Source organism: Aplysia californica, unplaced genomic scaffold (assembly GCF_000002075.1).
Source record: "Aplysia californica isolate F4 #8 unplaced genomic scaffold, AplCal3.0 scaffold00674, whole genome shotgun sequence".
Lineage (NCBI taxonomy): Eukaryota > Metazoa > Mollusca > Gastropoda > Aplysiida > Aplysiidae > Aplysia > Aplysia californica.
In genome coordinates this window covers 159011-170863 of record NW_004797944.1, presented here as the reverse complement: position 1 = coordinate 170863, position 11853 = coordinate 159011, and the positions used below count along the sequence as shown (strand labels likewise).

General features: G+C 40.1%; 1 protein-coding gene across 1 annotated transcript; it reads right to left on the bottom strand.

Moving 5' to 3' along the window:
* Nucleotides 1–22: 22 nt before the first annotated feature.
* On the bottom strand, nucleotides 23–7108 carry LOC101858061 (isochorismatase domain-containing protein 2). The gene is made up of 4 exons (XM_005108274.3): nucleotides 6809–7108; nucleotides 4556–4666; nucleotides 2031–2163; nucleotides 23–335 (listed from the first exon to the last, which is right to left on the bottom strand). The coding sequence occupies exons 1-4, from the start codon at nucleotides 6990–6992 to the stop codon at nucleotides 152–154; spliced, it is 612 nt and encodes a 203-aa protein (XP_005108331.1). The 5' UTR covers nucleotides 6993–7108; the 3' UTR covers nucleotides 23–151.
* Nucleotides 7109–11853: the final 4745 nt, after the last annotated feature.

Below are 11853 nucleotides of genomic sequence, written 5' to 3'. Positions count from 1 at the left end.
ACAGACAGACAGACAGACAGACAGACAGACAGACAGACAGACAGACAGACAGACAAAAACATATAAAACAGTCTACAGTGACAGGCAAATCATTCACAATCAAAATTATGTCAACAACGCAAGGGTAAAAGAACGGGAAAAGAAAAATCATCTAGACAGCCGTCCCATCTTGGGGAAACCCACTCAGCAGACCGCTGTCCGGGGCCGGGTCCCAGATCACCTTTTGCACCTGTCGGAACTTCGGATGAGCGGCGTCTTTGAGCAGTCCCAGCAAGATGCTCTCACTCGTGGTCAGGTGTGCCCCGACTTCTCGCATCCTCTGCAAAGCGTACATGCTGGGGGAAGTGAGAAAATGTTGGGATTATTTATTATGAAATGCTGGCGTGTAGTTGTCTAAACCGTCTTTCATAGCATTGTTTGAATAAAGAAAAGTACATCAATACAATAATGGTCTCTATGTGTAGGGAAGTAGTTGGCTCAACATACAGAAACAACAGAGGGAAAGAAAAGAAAAAAGGAACTATCAGTAGCACACTTTAATCATCTGCATTCATGGCAAGATACCGTAACAACTTCATTTCACTTGGAACAATTTATGTCAGTAGAAACACTGAAAAAAAGAAGGAGCAAACTATACCTGATAGCCCGTCAACTACTACTACTAGTGCCTTTGTACACATTATTCATACTTGAATAATTAATAGTAAGTATTTTGTGCCCCCGTCAACAAATTTACATCATTTAGGTAATAGTAATAATAATAATAAATAGCATTTCTATAGCGCATATCCTCGCTCGACAGCAAGCTCTATGCACTTTACACTATATCGTTACTTCAGCTGAGCATAGAACACTCAGAAACATTCTCAGCTTCCTGCGAAGCATAGGGTGCAAGCAGCTGATTAAGCGCTCAAACACCAACAAACTGACAAGATCTTTCACTGTTTATAGCTGGGTACCCATTTCCACCTAGGTGAAGTGAGAAAAATTCGTGTAAAATGCCTTTCCCAAGAACACAATGTCGGGCCCCTGATGGGATTTGAACCCATGACCTTACGGTCTAACCACTAGGCCACTGACTCCACAGACTGCTTTGACCAATCTCTTCAGGGCCAGCCCAGGCAAAGAGGCACACAACATTCTAGGAGAGATATGCAGAGTGAGAGATACTCTATAAAAGCATCCTCACATTGGAATTGAACTCGTATGTTCTATGTGTACTGGTGAAAAGCCTAACTGCTACACCACAGGCTCTTGAAATAAAATGACTATCACTTAAAAGTATAAAACACTGAAAGTGGGTCCCTAACATTCCTAGTGTGAATGGCCTATTAAATCTGCCGTAATTTGAGATGCTATTTCCATTCGTTTATCCCTTGTTTATGTCACCAAACATTTCAGCTTCTTCACAAATGAGCTCTACTTCCTATCGACTATTTACATCCTACTTTCTGAAAATGTATAGGTTTATGGCTTTTACTTTTACTTGCTTAGTCTGCCTGTTCTCAAGCATTTGCCATCATCCTATGGTGAAATCTGAAATTTGACTTCTATATATAGCTAAGAACTTTACAGGCAAAACCTTTAAGGGTGCAAGCACCACATAAAAGGCATTACAACCACACATTCATCCCAGAAATGTAGAGTACAATAGTGTGAGATGACTGAAGAGAGCATTCATTTGTATTTTTTGCTAATATTCGGAAATTGATCAACACAAAGTTTAGTCCCCCCCCCCCCCCCCACTCCCCCCCCTCTAGACACATCATCAGATACATTTGAACATCAGAACTGAGCAGGACGGCCCAATTTATGACAGATACCAGACTTCAAGTGTGATGCGATCGAGAAGAAGAAGAAGATTTGAACATCACAACCGCCTCAGCCCTCTGTTTTCGGTTCTTCTAAGATATAACTGTGACACCCCCCCCCACCCCCCCCACCCCCCATATGGAGACCCCAGTAGTTGTGAACTAGGTCATGTAGTTTGAAATGGGGTCTGTACTTTACTTTTACCCATCAATATTTACCGATCGACAAGACTGCGACTTGAGCAGGCGTCAACGACTACATGGACGTCGTAGTCTTTCTCCACAAGGTCAAACACGGTCTGCTGTACACAAGCATGGGCTTCAATGCCGCATAAAACAATGGACTTGACATCTGAGGGAATGAAAATAGGCTTAAATATTTATATATATTTTTATAATAGTAGAGGGTTTTACGGCGCTCGTTACTGCATAAGGTCATATGAGCGCCAAGGGGTGGGTGTCAACAGAGAAGTCTTTACAGGGAATCAGACTTTGACTGCTCACCTCTCTAGCTTCAACAGCACAAGGTCTGCTTCGACTATCAAGGCACCCCAAAATAGCATGTCACAAGGGAGTGACAAACATACAAAAGAAGTAAGGGAAATGACAATAGTAAGGATCAAGAAAGAAAAAGCAGCAGTTCCCTGTTGTAGATCAGGCATAGTTATGAGCATGACATGAGTCAGCCCATTTACAATTCTACTATACTTGAATGAGAAAAGCCCCCCCTTTGGGAATGGCCTAAAGACACTTCAGTCAGTGGCACTGCCCCGGGGGGGTCTTAAATATTTGAGGGGGTGAGATGCAATATCCATTAAGCAACATTTTGGAAAACATTAAGAAAACATAACATCACAACTGAAAGAGCTGCGGAGCTGGCCTACCATAGAAAACTGCATCTCCCCATGATGCTTAACGGCAACAGAAGATGAAAAAGAAAAAGTAAGTACATGTAGATGCAATATCCATTAAGCAACATTTTGGAAAAAATCGAGATCTTTTGCTTATAAATGCACATTTTTACCGGCTATCAGATGCACAAAGTGTTTTCGGCCAAAACCCAACACATGCTTCATAAAAGCCACCAAAAAATCTTTCTTTTTCCGCATGTTCGTGCATATGTGGCGTCGGTGGCCTAGTGGTTAGGCTCTCGGACTCACAACCGTAAGGTCGTGGGTTCGAATCCCGTCAGGGGCCCGACGTTGTGTCCTTGGGAAAGGCACTTTACACGAATTTTCCTCACTTCACCCAGGTGGGAATGGGTACCCGGCTATAGACAGCGAAAGATCTTGTCAGTTTGTTAGTGTTTGAGCGCTTAATCGGCTGCTCGCACTGTATGCTTCCCGGGAAGCTGAGAATGTTTCGGAGTGTTCTATGGTCTGCTGGGGTAATAATATAGTGTAAAGCGCATAGAGCCTGCTGTTGAGCGGGGATATGCGCTATACAAATGCTATCTATTATTATTATTATTATTATTATTATATATCAGCATTAAAAAAAGCTGACTTTCTTCAAAGAGCTTAATTGGATGTAGCCGGTTTTGCATTTCAGCCCCTCATTTCCTACAGGAGGCGCTACAGTTGTTTTATCAGCGCTGAACATTATTGACAGCACATAATATTTACTTCATTCTTTTTTTAAATAGTAGGGAAAAGGTGGTAGTTTTTAAAAATAATGTTAACTCAGTTTTGAAATTTTCTTCATATGACTGATATTGACCAGCAGGGACACAATATACTGACGTTAGCAAACACCCTCAAAACATTTCAACTGCTCAGGCTAAGACTTCGTCATACATCAGTTTTCAAAATGGCATTTAGCGGAGTCTTACACTAGGCCATTGGTTTGAAGATCTGAGCGGGGGAGAAACAGCATCAGGTTTAAGAAAAATATTGAGGACTCCTGGCTTTCTTTTACAAGTTTTAAAGGATGACTGCACTCTTTGATAAAAATAGTGTTGACAACAAAACAGAGCAAGCCCAACAATAGATCAAAACAAAGAAAAATTTTGAAAATTGCGATTAATGTCATTTCACCTATATACCGTACTCTTCATTTGTGAAGCTTTTATAACATTGTCAAATTCCACATACAAACTAAAATGAGAAGCTGATCTTGTTTAAAAAACAACCTAACCATACAACTGAAGAATTATCATCACACATGAATAATATTGTCACCAACATGGGCAAACTGCCTATCTTTTTCTGTAATTTTATTTTTCAGAAAAGATTTTTTTTTTTAAATTACCGTTTTTGGATACTCATGAGACAGGCAAATAGACTAGGCACTAATCTAACTCTTTCATCAAAGCATGTGAAATTGTTTAAAAATTAAAATTCAAAACACGTACACATATATATGACTAGGACTGGGAAAATGAGTAAATATACCTTCTCTGGCATGGCATTTTATGAACAACTTTTCATGAAAAGATAGCACATAATGTGGTTCTTTACCTTGCTCAAATAACACCAACAGTAAGCAAAATTTACACCTTGAAAGAGATAGATAGCTATTTTCCCCTATAATCAGCTCTACTCATTGACAAGAGATGATAATATTTGTGCTATGTTGGTCTAAATTTTAAGACCTGAGATGACGTAGCTCGAGGCTAATTAGGTTGATGCGACCAGAAAATGCCAGTTGCGGTGAGTGTAAGGAGTTGATCGATGCTCTCCCTCTACTGCCTCATCTTGTGTGACTCTACAGGTATTGATGAGTACATTTGTACCAATACTTACCACTACATTTTTCCAGCTCTGCTTGGACGTCTGGGACTATCATGGAGAAACAAGTTTTGGGGAAGACTTTGTGTTGACTTACGTCCAGCTCAGACACAGTTGGGCCCAGGCCTGTAAGAAAAGTGAAGCAAAAGATAAGTATAACCTCTCCTACACCTTCACCTAGAGATTTGCTGTTTAGAGGTATTGCTTCGATGTTCAAACAGATTAATCGATTCTGTTTTCTTTATCGGAAATTTTAATCAAATGGCATGCAACAGTATACGTACTGCAAAATATAATTCAAACATGTGGTTCTCATTTGAGTATGATAGTTTGAAAAGAGCCGAAAGATTACCTTTGCTCTGCTGCTGCTTGGAATACTATCGTGAATTATAAATATAGTGAAGTCCGCTTAATCCAAAATCAGAGGGAGTGCCAGATTTTCTTCCGTTTAGCCTTGTTTTGGGGTTAGAAAAGGTTGCTGAAATTATGATGAACGTCAATGGTGCAGAGTTGGAATGCCATATAATATGCTTGCGGCCAATTTCATGTTTTGAAAGTATTTTTTTCTTATTTCTTTTAGTACAAGCTGTAACAAAAATTTGAGTTGCATTGTACGCTATCTCTTTGACAATATGCCAGCTTGCTTAATTTGCTGAACAATCACACAAAACAGACAAAGGAGTAGATCGCACACTGGACTACACACTCTCACTGTTCTGTGCTCTGCGTTAGTCTCAGAGAAGTGAGAAAGCTCAGCGCCGGTGATGTCATGAAACACACATGGATTGTCATGTGTCAGGATGTGATTGATTTAGCTTCGCCATGATCAACCGATGGTCAGGTGACAGACATACATTTGCTATTCTTGTGTCATCTGGTCTATTTATATTTTAGTTTTAGAAGAGGTTTTACGGTGCTCGCAACTGCATAAGGTCATATGAGCGCCAGAAAATTAGAGGTGTTACAAGAGCGTAACAAACATAAAAAAGAAGGAGGGGAGATAAGGACGATAGACATTTGATGGGAAAGAAGAAGCAAACCACACCAGAGCACCCGCCAACCACCCACGGGCCCTATATGCACTGTGTAGGCCCCTCCAAAGGGATGTGTGTGGTAAACGTAGGCAAACAGTAAACTCCTGTTGATGCCTCTCTCTGGCCTGCAACTGACCCAGTGCCTTCTCGTGTCTCCTCTGTTTTGCTATCTTGAAGTGGCTACATTTGTGTTACTTGTGGGCTGCTAGTGAAAACTTTGTCCAAATAACCTCGAAATTCTTTTTGGTTTAGAAATGCGGAACATTTCGGCTTGTCGATAGATTAATTCATACCAAGACAAAGACAAAGATGAAAACAAAGAGGGGGTTTCATTTTCCTTCGTTTAGCACTGTCTTCAGATTTTAGCACCGTCTTCACTGTGTTAATAAGTTTAAGCGGATTTCACTGTATGTGTTCACCATGTTTCAATGATTTAAATAAACAAAGTGACTATTTCTCCCAATGCTCGGGAAAATAAACCTGATCTCTATTTCTCAGAACGGTTTCTGTTCTCGAGATTTTTTGGTTATTTGTGAGACTTTGGCGTCATTTTTCATTCTGCCATTCTGCGAGGACTGGGAAGTATATAAGCATTTTTTGCATTGAATTCAATTTCTAGAGCTAGAGATTTTTATATATTCAGATCCTTTAATTGTGGTCGAGGGGAACGTTCCCGGACTAAACTTCGGTAGAAAATGCCTTTAAAAGGTACTGCGAGAAAACAGGACTACTCGACTTTGGCAGTAACCTATTTTGCATTTATTAGTAACCCCTAAAAAGCAAAGACTAAAAAAAAAAAAATCCCTCCACACTCCCACGCCCTCCCCCCTCCAGTTCACACCTTAAACACACACACACGCAAACACATACCCACACGTACACTTACGCACGAACACACACACACACGTGGGCCACTCCATTCGCAAATAACCAAAAAAATCTCGAGAACGGAAACGGTTCAGAGAAATACAGCTCATGTTTATTTTCCCGAGCGTTTGGAGAAATAGGAGCCGACCTTAAATAAATGCTGGGCAGGCCTATTTTTTGCAACTTTACAATGCTATGCTATGATACTGATATATTCAATGATACAATCTCATTCACAATGGCAATAGAAAGACACTCATAGTTTCTACTCCACAAGTCTACCCAATTACAAAAGCTTAACGGGGCAAATCATCTTGACATACTTCAAGGTTATTAAAAAGACACAAGAGTGTTAATAATAGATTACCTTTGGGGTACTGTTCTGTGACAAGGACAGGCATTTCCAACTCCTGTGCAGCAGTCAACAGCCGGTTAGCGACGTTGATAATTTGCGGAAAGTACTGGATTGTCGGCCGGAATTTCTCTTGCATATCGCATATGAAAAGAGCTGAATTTTTAAAGGCAATTTTGCCAATCTTTTTAGCAGCCATGGTGCTCAGAAAATATAAAGTTTCTAAAAGCCAACAGATTCTCAGAAGTCAAATCAAGATGTCACTAATCTTTGAAGGACCGACAATGTTTTGATACGACAGCAGCTGGTCAGAGGGCACAGGTTCAGAGGTCAGTAGGAACAACTACTGCGAAAAAAACAACCTGTTAGCTAGAACAGAGTTGCGTACCCTGTCGACAAGGACGCTTTGACAGTGACAGTGGGGTGGGACTGTAAAATGAAATAATATACAAAGTGTTAAAATTTGTGTCTCATTTCTTTAAAAATTACAAGTTAGATCAGAATGTGCAGAACAGTTTTTTTTTAAAAAGTGGCGTGTTACGTAAAAAGGAGGTTCTACGGCGCTTTTTCGGTAGTTCCCACCCGCCGCATTTGTTATTCCCTGGTTTTGGCCCCAAGATGAGGGGGGTATTTTACCATAACTTGACGTTTTGCAGTTGTTAGGTTTGATAACTTAGCTCACCGCCCATCAAACGTATAGATCTAGAAGTAGATCTAGGCTCAAATAAGGGGGGGGGGGGGAACTACAGAAAAAGCACCGGTTCTTCTTCATCGATGAGACGTTTATGCGTTACAAGCATGTGTCGACTAATATTAGACGGTAAAATTACAATGTCCATAATATAGATCTAGTTTGTATTCGTCTTCGTAGACGGGATGCTGGTTTCCAGAGCGAAGGCTTCTGCTGAACATTGCGCTGGGCTGGACTTTAGTGCAAAATTGGTCCAGGTAGATACAGTGTTCTTTCTAATTTTCTGTTAGAAGTCGGAGAAAGAAATTTCACAGTATTCATTTTGGAAGGCTAACATATTCTTTTGCATAGTTATTAACAGAGACGCAAGACTGAAATGTCAAACTGGAGAGGGACAGAGAAAAAGGAGACCAAAATTAAATAAAAGAGAGAGAGACCGAGACAGAGAGTGAAAAATAAAGAGAGAGAGAGAGAGAGAGAGAGAGAGAGAGAGAGAGAGAGAGAGAGAGAAAGAGAGAGAGAGAGAGAGAGAGAAAGTTTACCTGTACATCGGGATATATGAACGCCCATGTTTTTGGATTAGACATTCTTTTATTGTTCATGTATTTTCCAAGATTGTTATATATCGACGTTTGGCGTAGTCAAATGTCATGTAGGTAGCATATTATAGATGTACTTGAAAAGAAACAATTATTCTTGTAAACGTCGGTGTCATATAATGTAAAATCGATTTTTGATTGTCTCTTAAAGAGCTATTTTATTGGTTTATTAAATGAGACTTTTTTCTTCTGAGTTCTAAAGATCCTGACGCTTCATTGGCCTCTTCTGCTTGTAAATTTTCCTCAAGTTTTTTTTTTTTTTTAAACAACATAATATAATATCTAAAATTTAGGAGTGAGCCATCTTGCTCCCTACAATACAACATCCACAAAATTTTTAGGACAAGAACGTTCCTTCCTGACATATCCTTTTAAACAATAACCGTGTCTGTAGTATCATCATCATCATCATCATCATCATCATCATCATCATCATCATCATCATCATCATCATCATCATCATCATCATCATCATCATCATCATCATGAGCAGCAGTAGCGTAGCAACAGAATCAACAAAACCCACACGTTTTCTAGGACAAACAAAAAGGAGAAGGAGGCAGACCTATGCCAACAATAACTTTTACTTACAGAATCTGGTCAATATATTAGTGCTTTAGCGCCTATAAATGGTAGTTTGCACTGCATGCTTCCCCAGAACGTTGAAATTGTTCCAGTAAGTTATCATGTCTGCTGAAGTAATAGTATAGATTGTAAGGCGCACAGAGCTTGCTGTTGAGAGTGAATTTGTGTTACACAAATGCTATCTATCTATCTATCTATCTATCTATCTATCTATCTATCTATCTATCTATCTATCTATCTATCTATCTATCTATCTATCTATCTATCTATCTATCTATCTATCTATCTATTATATTATTATTATTATTATTATTATTATTATTATTATTATTATTATTATTATTATTATTATTATTGTTATTGTTATTGTTATTATTATTATTATTATTATTATTATTATTATTATTATTATTATTATTATTATTATTATTATTAATATTATAATATTGATCAGTCCGTTTGCGTCTCCTTATATTTTCTTGAGCAATATTAATATCTACTGCCGGCCTGCTAAGCCAGTCGCAGTTTCACCAGAGCCCCGTTGGCCAGCAACGTTTCGGGGTGACCCGGGTCGGCCTTCACGACTAGCGTAACGCCTCAGTGACATTAAGTAACACCGTACTTTACCCAGACCCAAGGGCGAAGGCTGACTTGTTTGACAGGGTAATCAAAGTGAGATGGGACCAGATAGGGCCTGGAGATATCACACTCACACAAGTCACAAGAATCTTACTGGCACTGGAGGCGGCAACTCTGAGTTGTGAATGAAAACAAATCCTGAATTCATGTTGTATGCATATTCAACCGCTAAAATAATCGGGAAAGTATTCAATTAAATATTTATTCTAACTAACCTTAAATTTAGCTTAAGATTTGAACACACGAACACCAAGGAAAGAAGCAGAGATGTCAGTACTACAATGGCATTAAACCAGACAGCCGAAACACTTTGGTAGAGCATGCCAATGATTAATTTTTTATTTCACATTTGGCTGTTTTTTGTCTAGCTTTTCATGGCCAGGAACCGCTGTCATAATCGAGGTCACGATCTGATTATAGGACGTTAAAAAGTCGAGGAAAAAAAACAACAAGCACTCACAGCAGTCAAGATATTATTAGGAGTTAGTTCCCCTCACATCTGTGAGGTAGACTCGACCAGTGTAATAGTCAGCTTACTTAATCAGCGAGTGTGGCTGCTTATAACTGTGGCTCGAAACAGGTGAACAGGGTATATGCGGCAATGAAGCAGTTTTGACTGCTATGCACATGTTCCCTTCAACTCTATTGGTAGACTCTTCCAGCCTCACTTTAAGCTTACCTAATCAAAGTTTGTGACTTGACTGCTTATGGAGTTACCCGATAGCAGCGAACAGGCTAGGCTATTTCTGTGGCAATGAAACGGTTTTGAAGGTTTGGCATAGTCTATTGTTCATTGGTGATTATGAACGTCTTTTTACATTTAATTTAGGAGGTTTACGTCTATGGGTGAATTTGACTGCGACATTGTTTCAAAATTAAAAAGGGAAGCAGTGATTATTTGATTATATATAGACGCTTCGCCTCTGCCCAGACCATGTTTCCATCTCCCACGGCGTCGACGAGGGGTTGGACTTTGAGAGACAAGCTCACGGGAAGTCCCTCCTACAGGCCACTCGCCTTGCTGCTGACAGACGCCTGTGTCTCCCCTCGACACCCCCCGGTACAAGCGGAAGAAAAAAAAGTAAAAGTTAAGTATTATTATATACCGGCTGGTCATGCCAAGGCTGCGATTGTGCCGGTAGTTTTCTAAGTGTTTTAAGCTTCTATCGATTTTACATGTTAAGATCATTCAGGAAAAAAATCTAAAAAAAGGGGGGGGGGGGGTGGCTGCTTTATTTACCCTGTCTGCTAGGGCATTATCCATGGAAAAGGAGGTACTCCTGGTGCTCTGGTGTGGTTTGCTTCTTCTTTCCTATTAAAAATCTATCGCCCTTATCTCCTCTTCTTCTTTTTTATGTTTGTTACTCTCTTGTAACACCTCTAATCTTCGACACTTATATGACCTTATTTTGTTGCAAGTGCCGCAAAGCTCTTACTAAAAATCTCCCCATACGGGATCCAAGCTTACGTCATCTATATTATGTAATGACGAAAAGCATATAAGCGTTACTCCACAGACTCCTGTTGTAGGACTTTAAATATAGGAGAGAAACACTCAAACAGAGAGGATTTTTGGTTTAGTAAGAGCTCTACGGCGCTCGCAACTACAAAAAGTCATTTTGGGGAGAAACAGGAGAAAGGAATATATGCCAGTTTGTCGTGGTTATGTTGTGAATTGTGAACATCTTTGCGTTCTCTTGCCATGTCTCAGGGGTAGTCAATAACTGCAGGTTCTTCTACATGCCGTGCAACTGATTCTTACGTAAGTGCCCGTTTTTTCCTACTTGTAGTAAGACCACTTGCCTTCAGACAGCCGCATTCTGATTTCAGAGGGACTCCATATTTCTTTACTGAGTATTTTCAGCTTGAGCAGGAATCAATTTTTGAATTTTGGTAGGGTTGCGGCGCGGCCCAAGTCTACTCCTATGGAATATAGAGCCACAAAGGGATCTGTAATATACACAACTTGCAAACGGGACTACTGAGATGTTTCGCCCTTATCCGAGAAGGCTAGGTGTTCCTATATTACATATCATCCTAAGATCAGGGGTGTGGCTGAAACACAGCTGTAAGAAAGAGCCCGGAGAAGCAGTTGGAAGAGTAAGAAGAAAGTGGGGGCGAGGGGCGGGGGAAGAGGGGTTGAGGTGACATGAAGAAGAGGTGACAGGATGCAGAGAAAGACAGATGGTTGAATAGGACTAGAAAATAGGACTGTAGGAAATTGGAAAACATTTTAGAGAAGAAAACTGTTTTCATCGCTGGCAGGTTTTGATCCTATAGGACCTTTTGGCTGAGAGGCGAACACCGTTTCTATTGACCACGAAAGCCCCTCTTATAGAAGATGACAATTTAAATTATGTATATCGAAAGAAAAACAAGACATTCAATACGACCCCCCCCCAGGCATATAAAGTACAGTCAAACCTGTGCAAGACGGCCACCCATTGTCAATGAGAAAAGTGGCCGTATAAGACAGGTGGCCGTCTTAGGCAGGACTGATCAAGATGAAGAAAACAAACCATTCCTATCTGAGGTCCCAATCGAAA